General features: G+C 51.5%; 1 protein-coding gene across 1 annotated transcript in view; it reads right to left on the bottom strand.

Moving 5' to 3' along the window:
* Positions 1 to 3,949: 3,949 nt before the first annotated feature.
* NLGN3 (neuroligin 3) overlaps positions 3,950 to 20,905 on the bottom strand; it is a 22,217-nt gene continuing 5,261 nt past the window's right edge. The window contains exons 3-6 of the mRNA XM_007114449.2: positions 16,021 to 16,170; positions 9,729 to 9,914; positions 6,453 to 7,242; positions 3,950 to 5,815 (exon numbers count right to left, since the gene is read on the bottom strand). Of these exons, the coding sequence (XP_007114511.1) occupies positions 4,972 to 5,815; positions 6,453 to 7,242; positions 9,729 to 9,914; positions 16,021 to 16,170 (1,970 nt within the window). The 3' untranslated portion in view covers positions 3,950 to 4,971. The remainder of the gene's footprint in view (positions 5,816 to 6,452; positions 7,243 to 9,728; positions 9,915 to 16,020; positions 16,171 to 20,905) is intronic.

Below are 20,905 nucleotides of genomic sequence, written 5' to 3'. Positions count from 1 at the left end.
ACAAATTTCTCTGGGGATTTGCTAGTCCCCTCACTATTCTCACCACTCTTTCTCTGGCTGTACTTTTGTTGACATGTCCTTTGAAGTGTGATGCCTGCATTGAACGGAGGACCTCAGGTGTGGTCTGACCAGTGCAGAGTAGCACAGGATGATCACCTCCTTTATTCTGGACGTTATACTCTTATTAATACAGCCCAAGGTCACAATCCTTTTTGTAACAACCAAACCGTGCTTTTGACTCGTGGATCATGATGAGTTTTCATTTATTCTAAAACCCTCTAAGCAACATCTCTTACTTCCTACGGTTGTACTGTTACATTTTGGAATTCAAATAGATGACTTCATATTTGTCCCTGTAAACTTTGATTTTGCTATAGTGAGTTCAGCCTCATGACTGGTATATATCATACCAGCCTCTTGACAGCTCTACGAATTCTTATTCTGTCATCTCACATTTTGGCTCTCTCTCCCAGCTATGCGTAATTTTCAAATTTGATCTAGTGACATTAAAACAGAAAGAACCCTTTTGTGTGTGGTCGTTCAACTGGTTAAGAATCGCTTAGAATCCCCACATTTCTTTATATTGTCCCAAGAATATGGTGAGAGAATGTTTTATTGAACTCCAAATACATTGTAGGGGTAGCATTCTCCTCATCTGCCCATCGAGTCACCCTATCAAAGGAAATGAGCTTGAGCGGGGAATATTTGTTTTTCCTGAATCCATGCAGGGGCTGAGTGATCTTCTCTTCCTTTTGTAAGTGCTCACCAATCCTCCTTTTAATCATTTGTTCTCGAATCTTGCCTTTAATCAATACTTAACTCATTGATCTCAGTGACATGGCAGTTTGCATCCCTTTCACCCTCCATGGGGTTTTCAAAGACATCACCTGTTGTCCTGCAACTTGAGCTGCGGGTCATCATAATGCCCTGGGCTGTTATTGACCTAAACTATGAGATGGAGTTGCTCAGAGCAGCTAAAGGCTCTCTGGGACTAGACTGCCTTGAGGAGCCTCTCTCTGGGGCTCACTTTGTCCCTTTGACTCTGAAAATCCTTCACTTTGCAGAAGAGAAGGAACACAAGGGTTGCCGAGGAGGTTTTGATTCCTCTCTGTAAAACCATTAGCAAATGAAAAAGGGCGCCCCATCACTCATCTGGTAACACCCAAATTCCTCAGCTGTTATGAAGACCTCCACAACCTGCCTTTCCAATCTGATTTCCCACCATTTAACTTGAACCCTCTACTTCGGTCAAGTCAGTTCCCTCACTGCTCCTCAAGCACATCTAGACCTTATCTCCATGCTCTGGCTGAGGACTTTCTCCCAATTTGGAATGCCCACTATTCCACCCATCCACCCAGATCTCATCATAGCCTTTCTTGCAATTTCTGTAGCTCCTTTAACCTTTATCATACAATTGAAGTCACAGAGATTATGCATGTCACTCATTTGATCATGGTTCAGTTTTGTCTTCCTGACAGTATGCACACCAAAGGGGGTATGTTTTATCCTTCATGGTATATAAACCAGCACAGGGCCTGGCCTACAGCCCTGATAACCAACCTCACTTCCTACAGAGATTTTCCACAGTGACCAACCTCTGGCCCTTCACACACCACAAGTTCAGATCCCAAGATAGCTGTGTCCAGCTCCTCAAAGGACTAATATAGAAACTAGATAAATCTAGGGATGCAGGCTGGACCTGGTCTAGGCACTAATGATTTTTGCAGTGTGAAATCAAATCTAACTATACCCTCGGCCCTTTAAACAAGAACCTGGGCTTTTTTAGCTGGGCTCAGGGCTGGCGGTCAACAAGGGGGCCAAGAACACTCAAGGCACCCCGGGACAGCACTGACTGTCAATTAGACTGAAACCCTGCCTGCCTTGGATGTCACTCAGACCTTTTGAAGGTGTGAAGACCAACTGTAATCTCTCACTGATGGGTCCCAAATAGGATTGGAGCTGGGTTTGCTATGGCACCTTGAGTTCTTAGAGGAGAAGCAATGTCTAAATCTTCCCAACTAGAAAGCCTCCTAATTTGGAGGTACACCCCCCCCCACCCCCGCAGAAGAGGAGGCCCAATTTGGTAATATCTGACATGGAGCAATGAAAGGATCATGACAACAAAGACTCTGAATTGATCTAAAATGGTCACATAACCCAGCCCTCTCTGCCTTCAGGAAGGTGAGCAGCATTGCTTCCCTTAGTCATTCACTCAATTTGGCAACTATTATTGGGGACTTACTACGTGCCATGATCAGCTCCTATCTACAGCAAAGTTTTGCCTTGTGTCTAACAATCTTTTCCCCCTCTATCTGTCTCAGAAGAAATGGAGAACAGATCACCAGCTCTGTCCTGATTTAGGAGTTACATTTTTGAAGTTACATTTTTGAAGACACTTGTCATACAGTAGGTGCTCTACAATTATTGAATGTTACTTCATCAGCTTCTTCCTTTCTAAATTTAAAAAAAAAAAACCTAGTCCTTTGGCACATTGTTTTTGCTCTTCTCCAGACCCTCTGCAGCTTTTCCACATATGCTGAAAATGTGTTGACCAAGGGCAGACCCATGGCTGTTTTCAAAGGCCTAACAAATACTAGGTAGAGTGGAGAAAGTTGAGGACCATGAGAAAGGTCATATGTTACTGGACTGCATTCTAGATCTGTTTCTAACACTGTGACATTGTGCTTTTCTGAGCCCATTTACCCAATTATAAAATAAGTGGGTTGGACTACATGACTCTGAGGTTACTTCTAATTCTAAAAATTCAGGCTCTGATTACTTCCCAGTGACTCCATATGAAATATTTGTTATTATATGCTAGTATTTGAGTTAGTTTTGGAAAGAAGGAAGGAAGGGAGGGAGGGAGGAAGAGAAAGAAGAGGGAGCAGGGAGGGAAGAGAAAACCAGTTCTACACTACGGACTCAGACTCATTCAACTCGTGACCCACCCTGCCAGCCTCCCCCCAGTTCTTTTTTTCTTCTTTAACTAACCTGGGTCAAGTCAATCATTGCCCATCTCTCTTGTCCCCACGTACCATATTAGTATATTAGTCCTCGATTTTGGTCTTTGTACTACCTTGTGTTTGTCCCCTCTGAACATCATCCTGTTGTGTTGGTTCATCTCCCTCATTTTGTCAGGGTCACTTTGAAGAATTCTATTCCTGGTTTCTGAGGTGTCAGCAACCCCGCCCAACTGTCACACTTGATGAGCAGACTCCTGGTTCAGTCCTTCAAGTCACTGAGAATAATACGATACCATAATGCTAACTCTGTGGAGCCCATTGAATCTGTCCCCCAGGGTTGACAGGGAGCCACTGATCACGATCCTGGAGAGGAATGCTCCCAGAGCCCCAGTGACTTCTCCAATTCTAATTCATAGACCAGGAAACCAGTATCTCTGGGGAGGAGAGGGCCCCTGCTCTGTCAGTCACCCAAGGCCAGGGAGTCCACATATCTGATGCTGCACTGGATTCAGACACGAAAAAGAATTTCAGCATGTTAGAGGGCAGACCTCCTCCCAGCCCCCAGTCCAGGACGAGGGCAGGGTGGTGGCAATGGTGGCAGTGGCAGAGGCAGCGGCGAGTGGTGGCGGCGGCAGCAGAGTGGTGCAGTGAAGAAGGAAGTGTGTTTTTTGACGTTTCATTAGGAGGCGGGAGGTGCTGAGAGGAGGCTTCAGCTGCAGGAACCCAGAGCATTGGGGGGTAGGGGTAGGGGGGTGGGGACTGCAACCTAAGATTGGGGAGGCCTTCGTGCAGGGGGCCGGTAGTGTGCCACCCAGACTTGTATCAGCTTAAAGGCACAGGATGCAGAGGGAGGCGCCCTACCGGGAGGTCTGTTGGGCAAGGCCTGTGCAAGGGAGGCAGGTTGGGAGTGCTAACTGGATTTTTTATTTTTATATCAAGACACTGTGTTTAAAATTTTTACAAAGGACAAACTCCGTGGGTTTCCGTTAGTGTTTTAAGAACTTTTCTTTAAAAAAAAAAGCCAACAACAACAAAAAACACCACCTTTTTGAAAGAGAAATGACAGACACAAAAGAGACTCTGTAAAGAAAACGGGGCGAATTTCTGATAGCATTACCCCAAGGGCAGAGGCAGAACCCAGATTGTACCCGGGGCACCGATAATCACATGGCCTCCACAAAACCTCCTTCACCAAATCTGCAGTCCCTTGCCTGGTCTAGCTAGGCCGATGCTCCTGGCCTCTGAGGGACGCATGTGACCCTGTGGTCTCTGCAGCCCTCCGCAGAGATACAGAGGTGGCTGGCAAGTTGCCCCTTAAGGCCCTCGAACCCCATCCAGTGAGAGCCCCTTCCTCCTTCTCCCCATGGTTTTGCTCGAACCTGTTTCCTTCTTGGGGGCCATGTTCCTTGGTCGGATTGTACAAGCTGGGAGTTCCAGAGCCAGAGAGACCTGGGCCTGGAGCCCTCCCTTCCGGAGCTTCTTTGCACCCATCGGTTGGAGAAGCATTTGTTCCAAATTTTTTTTAAAAAATCAACAAAAACAAGACCCAGAAAAAAGACCAAGTCTGGGGGAGAAAGAGCTACTCTGCTCTTTAAAGCTCCCAAGTCTGGAGTTGGTCGGTGGTGCAGTTCCAAGAGAGGTGGAAGGCGAGCACCAAGGGGGTGTCCAGCTGGTGCTTCAGGCTCCCCAGTAGTGTCTGTGGTCAGGCTCGGGGAGCCGGCTTCAGCTGCTGTTCCACGGGTCCTCAGTTCCCCAAGGACTCATTTGCGTCCCCATTTGAAGCGTTTGTTCAGGTTTACTTCTTTGTGTTGTTGCACATGCGGGTGCATGCCCACATCTGTCTATGTTTGTGCAGGTGGGTCTGCTGTCGGGTGTGGGTGCGTGCGTATACATATATGTCTCTGTGCGTGTGTGTGTGTGTGTGTGTGTGTGTGTGTGTGTGTGTGTGTGTGTGTTCGTGGATCCCGGAGGGACAGAGCCGGGATATAAGCTGTGCTCTGGGCTGCAGCTATACCCGGGTGGTGGAGTGTGAGTGGGGCAGCCCAGTACTGTTGAACCCTGCGGCAAAGGTGTTATAGGGGTGCAATGTCTGCAGCCCCACCAGGGAGTTGGGGATCATAGTGATAGTGTTGGGGGTCATGAGTGGGATGTCATCAGGGGAGCGCCGCAGGGTCAGCGTGTAGTCGGGCAGTGCAGTGAGGCGCAGGGTGTCATGGGGGGGACCCGCCTCACACTCGTGGTGGGTGGGGCCCAGCTGCAGTGCTGCCAGCTCCTCCTCGGGAGCAGCTCCCAATTCAGGAGCCCCGGCTCCCCTCTGAGGGCTGGGCTGCCGCAGGGGCTCCTGACGCCGCTTGTCCTTCCGATAGTAGAGGGCGGCGAAGGCCAGGACATTAAGAAAGAGGAGGGAGGCCCCCACGGCGATGGTGACGCTTAATTCAGTGGAGTAGTCACGAGGGTTCTCCACCAGGAGCGGCCCTGCATCCTGGTCCCCGTTCCAGGACCCTTGGGCGTTCTCGTTGCTGTAGGCGGGGGAGATGGCTGGCCGTTTGGTGCTCCAGGTCTTGCCATTGGGCCTGCGGGTGATGTGGGAGCTGTGGGTGGTATCCGGGGGCGGCACTTTGGTGGTTGTGGACGTGTAGTGGAACATGTCATGCAGGTTGTACAGGTGGGGCACCAGGTGTTTCCAAAAGGCCACCTTAGTGGCACGGTAATGATCGCGGACCCTTGGCTTCAGGCCGATGTGAAGGTAGAGCTGGTCTCGGGGATTGTATTTGGACCAGGCCACTTCCTCAAAGCGGTTGGCCTTGGTATGAATGAACTTGGTGTCCTGGGGGACCGGCTTGTTGGGATCCCTGAAATACCACATGGAAATCTGGGGTCACCACTCTACCTAGATGAGGAAAGGGCCCAGGATTCTTCCTCTCACACCCAGCCCTAAACCCCTTTCCCAGTACAAAATGTCCCACCATTTCCATCTTTTTCAGGGTCCTTTCCTCTGTCCATACCCCTCTTTGTCCCCAGGCCTTGAACTCCTATTGCCCGTGGCATCATGGAGACCATTTCATCCTCTGCGCCCATCCTGTGAGATCAACCTATAGGACGCTTCTTCTTCTCACAAGCTACAGAGCACCCATCAATCTTTTCAGCTGCCCAATTTTTCTGAGAGCCCTTTAAAAGCTCTTTCTGAATGTACTTTATTCCCACTTCACATGGCCTCTGACCATCTAACCTTGAATCCCATAGTTCTGCCAGTAACTCTCACTCCTGCTCAATCCTAATGCTAACTGAGTTCTGAGCCTCAACAAAATTTTTAAGGGAAGGAAATGGCATGAAAGACTAGAAAGGGGAACGTAGGAAGAGGGAAGAAGGGGTTACCAATCAAGATTTGGGGACTGTCTTAGGAAGGGAGATGATGGAAGAGGTTTGGATAGAGGAGCAGAGGGGAGGGCATGCTGCGGTCCCAAAGAAGAACCCCCAATTTCTCCTTACCCGGTCTTGGCAAAGTTGGTCCAGTAGGTCATGACGACAGCACTGAGCATAACGTCATTCTTGGAGAAGTTGCAGGGGAAAAGGTCAGTGGGGCCTACCATAGGGACACCGAAAACGTAGGGTACTTCATCCCCATGAGCTGCGTCTGACCAAGCAGGCTTCATGAGGCTCTGGCAGTGATGGTAGAAGGCGTAGAAGTAGGTAGGCGAGCCATAGCGGGCGTGCAGATCAGCTGTCACCACTGAGGGCTCCACCCACTGGTGGTCAGTGAAGAGCGCCACCAGTGTTTTACGGCGGGTCTCAGGATTGTCACGGTCTGCCCAGTCTGTGTACATGAACTTGATGGTCTCCCGCAGGGTGTCCTTACCCTCAGGATAGCCATACAGATTGTCCACAAAGTTGGAGACTGAGTAGTCAAAGTCAGTGCCAGAGACACCATCCTCAGGGTCCACCACCCCTTCCACAAACTTGAGCCCCTCACCCTGGTTGACACCTAGCATGATGTCATAGTTGAGGAACTCGCCCTGTTCCATGAGAATCTCCGGGTCATCAGGAATGACGTCACCGTCAATCACGGGGCCAAAGGCCACATGGTAGCGGGCAGGCTGGATGTCCTGCTCTACCAGCTCCTTGGCACTCTTTTGCCGAAGACAGTCCACCATGTCGACGGTGTCTAGCACGTTACAGCCTACCTTGTCTGCCAGCAGGCTGGTGTACTTCACTGGTTGGTAGTTCACAGCCCAGCTGGACAGAGCAGAACCACTTTGGATGATGGCTCTCTGGAAAAGCCCTATAGAAAATAAGCAGCACCAGGTCAGATCTGTCGTGTCTCTCACAGCCTAAGCCTCCCTTGCTTGTCCCTGAGGGACAGATCGAACACCTCCTCATTCCTTTGTTACTGAGGCTGCCCTCTGGGTTGAATGGACTGCAAAGGACGAGTAACCCTTTCGGCTGGAATGATGGTTCAGGACCAGAGGAGGGGTTGTTGGGCTCCTTTCCTGACTGGTCCCCTGCCTGCTTCTTGCTTCCTTGTTCTGGGTGATGGTTGGTAACTTGGGGGTTAAGGAAACACCAGGAAGAATTAACCCCTTGGGTCCCAGACATCAGCTTCCTTATGCTCCCTCTCTTTATCTCTCCTTGTCTTCCCCTCTTGCTTCCTGCCCAGCTGGGCCCAGCTCTGTGCCAGCACACCACCAGGGAGCTGGCGCTTCCACCACAAAGGGGTCTTTTTCATGAGAGATGAGAAATGCAGGCAGGAGAGAGCCTCACATTCTGGGAGTTTAGGGAAAGATTCCCGAGGGCAAAGGCCCTATGGTCTGAAAGTCTCCAGGGAACGTGCCCTCCCAGGCTGTAACCTCCACAGACACTTCCCTTTTCCTGAAGCTACTGATGCCTCAGATCCAGATTTCCCCCTAGGTGAGAGGGAACCAGTCCCCCAAACTCAAAAAGTAGATGATTCTTCCCCCCTAGGGAAAAAAGGCATCATTCTCTCTCTGGCCCCAACATTGCCAAGTAAGGGAGAACCTGGCCCTCAGGTGCACAGTTCTGTTCCTCTAAGAGAAAGGGAGTTTACGGGACTTCCCTGGTGGTCCAGTGGTTAAGACTCCATGCTCCCAATGCAGGGGCCACGGGTTCGATCCCTGGTCAGGGAACTAAGATCCTGCATGCCACATAGTGCGGCCAAAAAAAACAAAAACAAAAAAAAACAAAAAAAGAGAGAGAGAGGGAGAGAAAGGGATTTTGCATGGGTGAAAAAGAGGGAGAGAAATACAGATGAGTACTTAAGTGAGCCTCAGTCTTTGAAAGATTATTCTCCATTAATCAGTTACAGAAAAACAGAGAGAATAAATCTTTTTTTTTAAAGATTTTTTAAAAATGTCTTTATTGAATTTGTTACAATATTGCTTCTGTTTTCTGTTTTGGTTTTTTGGCCACGAGGCATGTGGGACCTTAGCTCCTGGACCAGGGATCGAACCCGCACCCCCTACACTGGAAGGCAAAGTCTTAACCTCTGGATCATCAGGGAAGTCCCAAGAGAATAAATCTTTAAAGCAGCCAGGTCTCCAGGGACACAGGCCCCCTATGAGACAGAGAATAGCAGCACACCAAGAAAGGCCTTCTCCTCCCAGGGAAATAGTCCCTAATCAGAGGAGGCACAGTTCCTCTTTGCAAACAGAGGCACCCTCACAACTAGTCACTTCACCCTCCTTGGTGGAAAAAAGGAATTCCTGTTCCCGTACTGTCACCTAGAAACATTCTAAAGGAGGGATGTACTTCCGACATTCCCTACATCCCACCTTAGACTTCCCTCAGAGAGTTCCTGGAGCGATAGAGACAGAATTTCTAGGTCAGAGAAGGTGATTTCTCTCCTTCAGAAAGACAGGCCTTCTTCAGAGAGAGACTGCAAGTCTTCCTGTTAGAATATCACTAACTCATAAGGTTGATTTCAGTAAAAAACTGTGTCCTCTCTTACGGCCTTCCTTATCTTGGAGAAGGACACTTATTTTGGGAATATCTCTTCTTTGTGAGAAGCTCATCTTTGCCTCTCAGAGGTAGAAAGGGCTCTTATAGTCCAGAGGTGAAGAGAACACTTCCTGCTGAGCAAAAAAAAGGCCCTATTTGGCCCCCTTGGAAGGGTCACTGGCAGGGGGACCCACAGCAAGGAGAGAGGTTTCCCTTCGGGCTAAAAATGAAAGTCTCCCTTAGAGGGGGTTGTACAGCTCGGGGGCTGGAGAGGTCTGGTCTGGAGTCTGATAAGAGCTCGCCATCCTTCAGGCAAAGCCCACCCACCCCCCACCCGCCCACCGTCAAGGGCAGTTCCCATCTTGCACAGACTCGTTCTTCAGCGAGAAAGGCAGAGAATGTTTCTTACACCTAAAAACTAATTTCCACTCTAGAACTCTACCCGAAGTCATGTGTCCTTCCCACACGGAAAGATTTCCCCCCGCCCAAAAAGAGCCGTTGTCCTTCAGAGAGAGACATTCTACTCCCACGCTCCTCAATAAGACTCCCACATCAGGAGAACATTCCTTTCTCAAGATGTAAATGGGATTCTCTCCTTCCCTCTCTCACAGTGGGAGAATTACATCTTCCCCTCGAGAAACATTTCCCTTCCACTTCTCCCCAAAGGGACACCGAGCTGGCAGGTGAGGGCTGCTGACTCCCCTGGATGCTCCTGGGACATGGAATTGGATACCCTGGAGCCTGGAGGGACTGGAGCTCAGGGTCGGCGGCCAGCACTTGTCTAGTTCCTGTTTCGTTCCAAGAGCTACTCACCCTCAGAGTGATGCGACAGCGTGAGGAGGCTGACACAGGACGCGCCAATGCCCGAGCCAAAGACCGTGATACGGCGGGGATCGCCACCGAAGAAGGCGATATTCTCGCTCACCCAGCGGAGGGCCTGGATTTGGTCAAGGAGCCCGTAGTTGCCCTTGGCAGCCTGATCGCCAGTGCTCAGGAAACCTGGATTCAACAAAGGGCACGAGGATAGTGAAGGTGGAGGATTTGGATGACGGTGACAGTTGGGGGCATGAGGACGGAGGATGGGCATGCAGCGCAGCTCTTTCCACCCAGCTAGTGTTAACCATTGCTCCTTTCTGCAAGGACCAGCGCCATCACTATAGGAAGGATCGGCTTCCTACCTCCCACCCATTCTCCAGTTTGGAAGGCGAGGTCTCCAAACTGTTCAAAAGGGATGCCTCCAGCTGGGAGACTTAAACTGCAGGAACTGCAAATGACCAGGACCCAGCATCCTCTGCCCTGATGTACCAGCTGGGGCATTACCCTAGCACCTGGCAAGATAGAGTGGAAAGAGCAGGGACCCTGGAGTCAGTTTGGTTTGAGTCCTGGCTCTACCACTTACTGGCCATGTAGCTTTAGGCAAGTTATTGAGAATCTCTGGGCTCTAGTTTCCTCTTCTGTAAAATGGGGATAAAATACTTCAAAGGGTTGTAACAAGGATAAAATGAACATAAGCATCTCGAATATGCTCAGCACATTACACATCTATAGTTACTTCTCTTTCCCCATCCTTCTCTCTCTGGAGGAAGTGAAGATCCCAAGAGGCTACAATTCCTAAGCCCTCCTTGCCCCTCCTGTCCAAGTTCGTCCATTTCCACTTCCTTCCAGGGTCTTGGATGCCCCCCTTCTCTTCATTCTCACGGCAGGTCCTCACTTCCCCCTCCTCCAAGACCTAATGAATCGGAAACTCTGGGGATGGGGCCCAGCAATCCGTGTGTTTAACAAGCTCTCCAGGTAATTCTGATGCCTGCTAAAGTTGGAAAACCACTGGGTTAGACCATCTTTTTCGTCTAGTGGAGAAATGGGGAAGTCAGTGCAGTGCGGTTACCACAGAAACAGGTCTTCCTGCCCACCCACTGGGATTTGCTGCTGAGGAGACATGTCACCATGGAGACTACCTTCCCACCCACCTGCTGGGATTTGCTGCTGTGGAGACTTGTTGCCATGGCAACTACCTTCCCGCCCACCTGCTGGCTATCCCACAGAGATGTCCTATATTCCCCCCCACCCTGCTTCCATTTTAGTCTGATCTTGCTGCTTCATTTTTTCTCTCTTCCCTGATCCTTAGGCTCCTTGGAAGGCTCTATCTTCTCCTGCCCTAGGCTTTTAAAAAGGTTCTTTCCAAGTGGGTAGCTGTGGTGCTCCTACACATTGGAAACCTATACTTGGGTGAGTATTTTTTGACCCCACAGTTAAAAGCTCATTCGTAGCCCCTGGGATCAACTTTGTGGGAGGCCATGTTTGAGGAGGCTCCCTCAGCTCACAGAGAGTTCTCTGACGGTCCTGGTAGTCCACGGGCAGAAGCTGACCTTAAACAGACTCAAGCAGGCACAAGACCCCATCACTACCTTTCTTGAGTCCTGTTGTTTCTAGTTTCTGTAAAAGAGCTCATTTCACCCTCTTCAAGTGTGTTATTAATTTACCTTTGGTGCAATTAAGTATGTGAAGTACTTAGTTATTCCTCCCAGGACCTAGTCACAAGCCCTCTTTAGCCCCAGGTTCCCGATGAGGAAATGAGAAGGAATTAGAGAAAGCCTGAATGAGGATGAACGGAGGAGCTCTTGTTCCTCTAGACAAGAGAACCAGCTTCTCCTTTGCCTGGCTCATTCACAAGCTGAAGTTCCTCCTGCAAGTCTTAAAAAAGTATGCTGACCAAGATCCATCCCGGCTGTCCAAGCCTTGCGACCCTCCAGCAAAAATCACTATGTTTCTCTTAGCCTGCCTGTCCTCTCTCCCTCCTCTCTCCTTCCCCCGTTTTCTCTCTTCCTTTTCTCTTATTTTCGCAATAGCAGACTTGGCTTCAGTCTTTGCCAAGGTATCGTTCAGTGAAATGTGTCAAATATGTCGGTCCTAACCAGCAGTAAGAGCCTGCATTTGGATGCAGTAGATTTCTCCAACATGTACCAATCTCCTGGGTTAGAAACAAAGGTCTGAAAGGGCTGGGTGGAGGATTTGACCATCACTCTCTGCTCCCTCAGATCCCACAAACCTCAGGATAAGAGGCACTGAAGCCTGTGGATGACGTCATGCCAACCATCCTACTACAAGCATCCCGCTTGAAGTGCTCTATCCAACAGGCTCAGGCAGATGATACAGCAAACGTCGCCGACCACAAGCACACAAAAACCTGTCAGTCTGGGAGAGCGGTCACTCGCTACTAGCTCCCCAGTAACTCAGTCACCCACAGAAACCATGTGAGAATGAGGGCTGAAACACCAAACTCCATAAACTGTTAGAGCAAATCTGAGCCAGTCTCCCTGGGCCCAAGTTTATACTGCAGTGCATGGTAAGCTGCTTGACAACAGAAGACGGGGGAATCTGGCACATTGTATCAAAACCAGGTATCTGTGTCACCCAAGTCTTGACATTTACCAGGTTTTCAGTTTGCCTGAAGGGTACCTGAGCAAGAATGTAAGATTAAATTCTGAAACACAGAATAAAACTTGGCAAGCCCGTACTTCCTCAGCCCCAGGGATATCCACATCCTGTATCCTGCTGTGGTCCCTTTCTTTTGTTGGTCTCAAGCCCAGTGGGGGCTTCTCCAATTATAGCTACCCCTCTCCCTTGGATGGGATCCATGGAATAGCCTGTGACATTCTCCAAATACATGAATCACCAAGATGTCTAAAGAAGCACCTTGAAGGAAACCGTCTGTTTGGGCTCAGGGCTCAGAGAAGCTGATGGGAGGGAGGGTGAACGAATGCATATAATTGAGGTCCAAAACTGGCCACCTGTTCTGGGATGTTTTGGGAAACAAAAACAACAAAGCCTCAGCTCTACAGCAAAATCCCCAAGATTCAGGGGCAAACCCGTGTTCTAAATCTGGCGCCAAGAGACAAAAACATCTTGAATGTACCCAGAATCCAATCAGCGGCTTATTGATTACATTTGTGTTCCAGAGCAGGCACTAAAGGGTACACAGGAAGTGGTGGGGAACTTCTGGCCAAATCTCAGTTTATGGCACCTTCTGAGGTTTGGGTAATATTAGTTTGATCATTAACTATTTAAGCCCAAAGAATAAAAATCCTACCCCGAGATGTGCTGTTCTGGTTATCCAAAGGAGAGGAGGTTATAAGGTGGTGGTGGTGGTGGGGTCTTTTAACCTGAATTTCGTGGATTAGTTTCAGTGGGATCCATGAAATAATTTCTGTAAGTGTGTGTGTGTGTGTGCGCGCGCGCGTGCATGCATTTTTTTGCGGAAGAGTCCATAGTTTTCATCAGAATTTCAAAGGGGTCCAAGACTCCCCAAAAGGTTAAGAACTTCTGATATACGAGCTTAAAGATTAGAGCAATTGAAGGGTTGTGAAGTAATCAGCAAACCAGGATATCATAGGGAGCGCTCACCAGCAATAATAGCCTTCCGTGCAGCCCACAGCTCCCAACTGACACTTCAAATCCTGAGACTCTCCTCTGTCTCTTTTCTGCCTCCTTTCTGTGTCACTCTTATCCTCCTTTCTCTTTCCCGCCCTTTCCTTCTCTTCCTTATTTTCTCCTCTCTTTTCCCCCGATGCTCCACTCTCTCTTTTCTTTCGTTCCTACCTGGTCCGATCATGTGGAACTGAAGCATATTCTTAGTATTCTCCGTGCTTTCCATTGATCCTTAGAGACTGGAGCTTTGTGTTGATAATTTTTAAAAGCAACTGAGTTGAATATTTCCTGTCACTCTCATTTAGAAAATAAAGTAACACAGTTACTTCTGGCCTTCAACTACCATGCACGTGTGCCTGTGTATCTGTGTGTGATTACGTTTGTATATGCATTACTATTCAGGAACTATGCAGCCCAGGTATGTGGGTTTGCAGCCACCTTCATGGTACCATTTTTACTATGAGAGACTCAGATCCCCTTTCTCAACAGGACAGAACAGCTTACAGAACAGAGCCTTGCCATGATGTCTGTGGCAAGTCAGAGAGACAGGGGAGCAGTGCATACGTCACACCCAGCATCCAGATGCCACTGAAGGGAACGCAGGCTCCACTTTTTTCAGGGAATATCATTTCTCTCGTCTGAACCCCCAAAAGGTGTCTTGCTGTCCCACATAGCATTAAGGGGAAGTCAAGAGAAGATTGCCTTTCCGTGTACGTAGATGCACCCAGAAATGAAACGCAACTCTGGGGCTTCTGGGATGCCAACTGGCAAAGCCAAATACTCAAAAGCAAATTAAAATAGGGTCCTGTCAGCCAACAAGCCCTGGAGTAAGCCGTGCCTAATTGCTCGTTCAGCACCCAGGCCTGCAGACCTGAGAAACAGCCCAGACACCCACTGGGACTCAGGACACCAGCCCTCCGGGCAGGAAGTTGGCTTCTTTGTGCCACTCCAGGGCTATGGGGCCGCGTGTGCCCTCGGAGGCCTGGGTGAGCATCCGAAAGGGAGCAAGGCCGTGTGTGCTTGGTCGCCCTCTCTGAGGCACTTGCTTACCTCAAGACCTTGGCCACAGTTAGGCATTAACAGTCACCAAGGAAGGCAGAGGGTAGAGGGGCAACCTAAATCACCAAAATAAGCATGTGGGTGACAGAGTATGTGTGGGGAAGGGGATATGGGTGTGTATCAGGAGGTATTTGGGAAGTAAGTGCGTGTATGTGGGAGGGAGATGGTGTAATGGGTGGGAGTGTATGGGGATGTATGTGTGGAGAGAGTAGAAGAAATGTGCAGTGTATGTATGTGGGATATGTAAGTGTGGGGTGTGCATGAGTGGGTATGCAGGAATGGATAAGGATGACCAGGTGTGGGGATGTGGATGCGTGTATATTTGTGGGGTAGGAATATGTAATATGTATGTATTGGACATATATATGCCAGATGTGTATAGGAAGAGTGTGTGTGTGTGTGTTTGTGTGTGTGTGTGTGTGTGTGTATGTGATATGGGTACGTGTATCGAGGCCTGTGGGTGTGTGTATAAGGGGGGATGTGTAAGCGTAGTGCATGGGATGTGTATGTAGATGTGGAAGCAGGGATATGAGGGGTACATGCGTAGTATCTGTGTACTGTGGGCTGGGGAGGTGTGGACGTGCAGGTATGGCTCCCGCATGTGTAGGGAGGGGAACGCTGGTTCGTGTATGTGTAGGGAAGGTGAGGGACATACGTGTGTGTGTGGCTGTTGCAGGAGAGGTGGAAGTGGAGTGTATAGGGGAACGTGGATCTGTCCGTGTATGTGTGGAAGGAATATTTGTGTACATTTAAGGTATATATATGTGGGGTTTGTGCACGGATGTGGACGTGCAGGGTGTGGGTCTTTGTGTAGAGTGTATTATGGGGGTAGAGGAAAGTGTGAGCGTGGGCGCACATGTAGTGTCTGTGGGCACAGATGTGGCTACAGCGATGCGGAGGGAGAGATACATGGGAACGTGTGTGTGTGTGTGTACACGTGCATGGAAGGTGAGAGAAATCTGTGTAGATGTGCGGTGTGGATGTGGAGTGTAGAGAGGCATCTGGGTACGTGGATATGTGCATCAGGGAGACTATACGTGTGCAGTGTGTATGGAGTGGTGGGGGAATGTGCATAATATGTGAGGGGTTCTGTAGATGTACATGTAGGGGTCTGTATGTGTATGGGTGTGTATGTGTGCTTGGGGGGGTGAGCGAGAAATAGACGCATGCGGGTGGATGTGGGCAGCATGGACGGTGGACATGTGAGGGTACATGGGTGTGTGGATATGTGATTGGCTAGAAGGAGTATCTGTGCACGTGTGGGGTGTTTAGGGATGTGGGGTGGGTGGGTAGGGATGAGGATAGGACACCAGAAAATGAATCGACTCTACAAAACTCAGCCAGGCAAAAGTCTGGAACCAGAGACCTGGCTGGAGACCTAAGAGAAGGTGTGAAGTTTGAATTGAATTTCCAGTGGCATCTCAACATTCCAGGAACGGGCGTAGGGATGCCGTGGGGAAGCCCTGGGCAGTTGGGTAGGGGCTATGGGATAACAACATTGTGGCCATGGTCGTTAGCACCAGCTAGAGAACCAAGGCGGCCTGTTCTCAGCTCCTCAGCTTTCTTTCCTCCCTTCTTGAGAACCCAGGCTTCCTTCTAGGCACCCAGCAGGGGACCATACCTAGCACTCCAACCCGATAGTTGAGGGTGATGACGATGACGTTGCCATAACTGGCCAGGACGCTGCCGTCAATCATGTTGCCTGTCCCTTCCATGTAAGAGCCTCCATGGATGTAGACCATGACAGGCTTAGCGCCACTGTCCCGGATGTCTGCAAGGAGAAGGGGTGAGACACAGGCTGGGTAGGCTGCCCTTCCTCCCCCACCCCCGCCAGCCCTGGGTGGGGGGGTGTGGGCAGCAAAGCTATCCCAGGTGCCAGGACACCACCGCCATCTCTGAGGGCAGGACTCATGGGGCTGTTCAGCCCGAAGCTTGAGCATCAGCCAGAGAAAGTTGGACGTCGGTGATGTTTTTAAAGACTCTGGTTTCAAGTGCCTCCCAGTAGAAGGCAGCCAGGCGTTCCTGATACAGCTAGGTCTACAGAGGCCGTGGCTGGGCCCTGGGGGACAGGGGGAAGGAGGAAGAGAAAGGGCAGGTCCCTTAGCTGGATCTGTGAGTCCCTGCCCTGGGCACCCAGGAGTCCTGGGACCTGACATGGCTTTAGAGAGCAGGGGCTGGGGAGCCCTGAAACCCCAAGGACTAGACCAGTTACATGGAAATATGGCCATTGGCAGCAGCTGGCCCCCCAGTGCAGACAGAGACAAGAGGGGCGGGACTAGGGGGTGGCACAGGAAGAGAACAAGGGAGAATGTGGGGACAGGGGAGTGAATGGCAGAGATGGGGTGTGTGTGTCGGGGTGGGGGAGAACGTTAATGACATGGTTTCTCAGCCATGTGCTCGTTTACCCCATTCTCCCCGGGCATCAGGCAGACTTAACTGGAAACACTGGGGATGGGGAAGAGGTGGGGGCAGAACTAAGGATGAGAGAGCCTGCCCCCAGGTAGCTTTAAGATGAAGATGGAGCCTCCGCAGAGGCCACTCAACGAGAGACCTTTAAGCGGCTGCTCCCAAGCCCCGAGCAGTGCGGCGACAGGGCTGGGCGGCCACGAGAAGGCTCCCAGCCTGATCACCTCGACCTGAAGCCTCTCGGCCTGTGAGCTGGACCACACTCTGCCACATCGGCACAGCCCTACCAGCCACCAGTGGGCCCCCCTGAGCTGTGTGGCCCCCAGGCCAGGTCTGGGGCGTGGAGGTAGAAGGGAATGCTCTCTGCTGCCGAGCAAACACAACCTGTTTTCCTGAGGAGGAAGGAAGACTGGTTCAACCGTCACCCAAGGATCTTATGCCATCCACTGACTGGGCTGTGGCATCCTGGCCTCAGCCCGGTGCTTTGGCCCAGTCCTTGTGGCCCTGTCCTGAACCTAATGCAGCCCCTGGCCCTGAGGCCATCTCTCTCTTTCTGGGCGAAGGCCAAGGAGTTCTAGGTGGCGCTGTTCTCCAGCCCCTGTGGTTGTCACTGCCTCACTCCTCAGTTCAGCATCCTGCTGGGCCCCTCTCCCAGGAGCCAGCCTCCCCGCAGAGACACAGGGGCTCCTCGCCATTCCGTTTCCTCTGTGCCTCTCCTCGCCCCTGCCCCCCTCAGTCCTGCTTTCTCTCCACTCTCACTGCTGCTCAGGAGGGGCAGGTGCCCGTGAACCACAGACGATGCGGGAGGAAGCTGTCTCTGGGCAGTGGGGACCCAGGCGAGGAGGATGCCCTCCCCATGGCTCTGCTCGTGGTCCCCTGCTCCTGCCAGCCGAGTCCATCACCCTGGAACTCCCAGTGGCCGACCAGGCCAAAGATGGATGAACAGCCCAACGGCCTTGTACAGGAACAGAAACACACCAACGGACGGACAGACAGACAGACGGGGCTTCTCCCCATCGAGAGGGGGAGGGGCTCTGTGCCATGCACCAGCCGCCGCACCCTGCAGCCCCCAAATACCTTCATCTTCATCCCCGTCATTATCCGCTAAGTCCTCGCCCTGTTTCTTAGCGCCGGATCCTGGGGACCAGACACGGGGAGACACAACAGCACAGAACAGAGAACAAAACAGAGAGAGAATTCAAAAACAGCATGACTGCAGTGTGGCCCAGCAAGCCAGCTCTGGGCCTGGGCCCAGGACAGGCAGGAGGGATGGCAAGAACTGAGGGAATGGGTGGGCTGAGGCCCAGACCTTCATCAGGATGATAGTGTTGCAGGCCCCTGCTGTGCTGGCCTCCCCTGCGCCTCCCTGTCCCCAGCAGCCTGTCTCAACAAACCACCTTCCCAGTTAGGGAGGAGGTAGCAGCAGGTGGGCCAGGGCACAGAGCCAGAGACCCACTCAGGGGAAGGACTTCTCCCAGGTGGAAGGGGCTGCACGTGTGTACACAGGCAGGCTGAGCTGGAGAGCAGGGGCAGGCACCAAAGGTGAGAGGTGGCATCGCCAGCACGTGTAGATACGGATATGAGCTGTTAGGGCAGAGCCGGGGACCCCAGCCCTGAGCTATTCGGGCCCAGGGGGCAGGCTCAAGCTGGGCCTCAGCTGACCCTGATTCCCACAGGAGAAAATGGGAGATGAAGCTTTCCCTCCGGTCTTCCTCACTGGGGCCTGCTCTGGGTAATGGCAAATGGGGTTCCTGCCCACAGGAACCAGGCCTGAGAGCAGCAAGCATTGCTCTGAGATCGAAAGAGAGCCAGAGAGGGAGGGAGGGAGAGAAGGAAGGGGAAAAGGAGAAAAGGGACATGAGAGAGAGAGAAAGAGAGAGAGGGGGAGAGAGAGAGAGAATAAAACAGAGATAGGAATAATGGTAGCAGCTCCTACCATGTACCGAATGGTTACCATGTGCCAGACACTCTACTTCTGCCATACTGTTTGATCCTTACACCCCAATGAGGGAGGGACTATCTTTATTCCTGTTTCACTGATGGGGAAACTGAGGTTCAGAGAGGCAAAGTGACTTGCTTAAGATTGCACAGCTAGGAAGTGCTAGAGGTGAGATCCAAACCCAGGTCTGCTTGATTCCAAAGCCCATGGTCTTTCCACTGCACCATGCCACCTTTCTGGGACCGGGGAAAGGGAAGGGAAAAAATAAGTCAGGAAAGAGGTGGAGCATGGGGGGGCGGGTGGAGGGGAGGGGAGGGAAGGAGAGAAAAGAAGAGACCCGAGGAGAGAAGAGAGACGTTTAGGGCCTGGGTGAGCTAGCCCCAATTCTCCTTCTCATTCTAAGGAGATGAGAAGTTCATCTTGAGAATGGCTTTGAGAAACAGGACCCACCGCCTGGGTGCTAGTCAGTGTGTGGAAACGGAGGTCATTCTGCTGGCACCCCAGGGCTTATCCTCTTGTCTAAGACGTCAGATACTCTCGGCCTGGAGGCAGAAAATAGCCCTCTTTCTCAGCTGGTCTGGGTTCCCTTACAGCTATTAATCAAAACAGGAGCCGCCCTCCAATTACAAAATGGCTTTTCAACCAGGGCAAGAGCCCAGCCTGAGGGGCAGAAACTGCCTCCGGCTTCCCGAACCTCCCATGGCGCCTACCGTCTTAACACCTGACAACGACGGTGCTGCCCTCAGAAACCCTGTGGGACCTGGGGCGTCATCACCCACACAGCAGACAGCCCCCCGAATGGCAAGGAATCACCCATCCCTAAACATGAATTCCCTCCAACTTGATGCGGCTGGAAGTTGGGGGACAGGGCCTATCTTCCCCAGGAAATCCTTCGCTTCCCCTGGACCCCGACTTAGAAGATGCTGCGTCCGTCCCGTTTGCCCCCCTCTGAGAATGCCCCTGGGTTGCTGCCTTGTCCCAGCCTCCTCCATACAGATGCCTTTACTTCCTCAGCTTAGCACTCGCTGAGCAACTCCTTGCTGCCACGCCTGTCCCCCACCCCCGGGCCAGCTCAACCACCGTCCCCCAGCCCAACACTGTGCTGCTGCAGGAGCCCAACCGGGGCATCCCTGCCTGCCCTGCACACATCACAACCCTAACCACCTCTGGGGACGGGTCTCCCCCGAGAGGCAGACTTTTAAAGTCTGTTCCAAATGGCCAACAGGCCCTGGATAGGGAACTCATTTGAGCAGCTAAATGACCAGATGCCCTCTCCCACGCTGTCTGGAACCCACTTCCCAGCTCGGCCTGTGGGGCTTAGCTAAACCAGCTGAGTTTCAATGCTAGGCTAGGAGTTTCCTCAGAGTAGCGATCAGGTCTTCAGTTATTTCTAAATCTTTCCTCCACCTCGTATCCCTCCACATCCCAACAGCACCTAGCATGTGGCCTTGCCCAGAGTCAACAATCACGATTGGTGTTTGAACTTGACTGGAGTGCCCAGTTGGCTCTCTAGCCAAACTCTTAGGACTGGACTGGACTGGACTGCCCTAGGCTCTTACTGATGCCCTGGGTGATCATTGCTCCTAGGAAATGGTTAATGTCATCGCCTCCCCCTCCGCCACCCTGCACCCAAGTAAGCAAGTAAGTAGTAGGAGCAGGTTTAAGAGACCCTCTTCCTGAAATCTTTTATACGTTAATGGAATGTTAAGACCAGAATAGTCCCCTACCACCTTCAGATGCAGAAACAGAGGTTCTCAAAGGAAAAGACTTGTCTAAGGTTTCACTGTGACTTAGCAGCAGAGCTGGGACTCGGTCAGGCTTGTGGCTCCCAGACCCATACTCTTTCTGCGGCACCGCAATGCGTCTTCATTCGTGCAAAAACATGTTTACTGATTGCCTTCTGAGTGTGAGGTCCTGGGCTGGGTGTGGGGAGGTGGTGTAACGCTTATCCCCAGGGCAACAGACCTCACTCAAAGCTTCAGTGAGCATCAAAAGCGCAACAGGCAGGGGCTTCCCTGGTGGCGCAGTGGTTGAGAGTCCGCCTGCCGATGCAGGGGACGCGGGTTCGCGCCCCGGTCCGGGAGGATCCCACATGCCGCGGAGCGGCCGGGCCCGTGAGCCACGGCCGCCGAGCCTGCGCGTCCGGAGCCTGTGCTCCGCA

The sequence above is a fragment of the Physeter macrocephalus genome, chromosome 21 (assembly GCF_002837175.3).
Source record: "Physeter macrocephalus isolate SW-GA chromosome 21, ASM283717v5, whole genome shotgun sequence".
NCBI classification, from domain to species: Eukaryota; Metazoa; Chordata; class Mammalia; order Artiodactyla; family Physeteridae; genus Physeter; species Physeter macrocephalus.
Note: the sequence above shows the minus strand (reverse complement) of the source record. Positions and strands in the feature narration are given on the sequence as shown.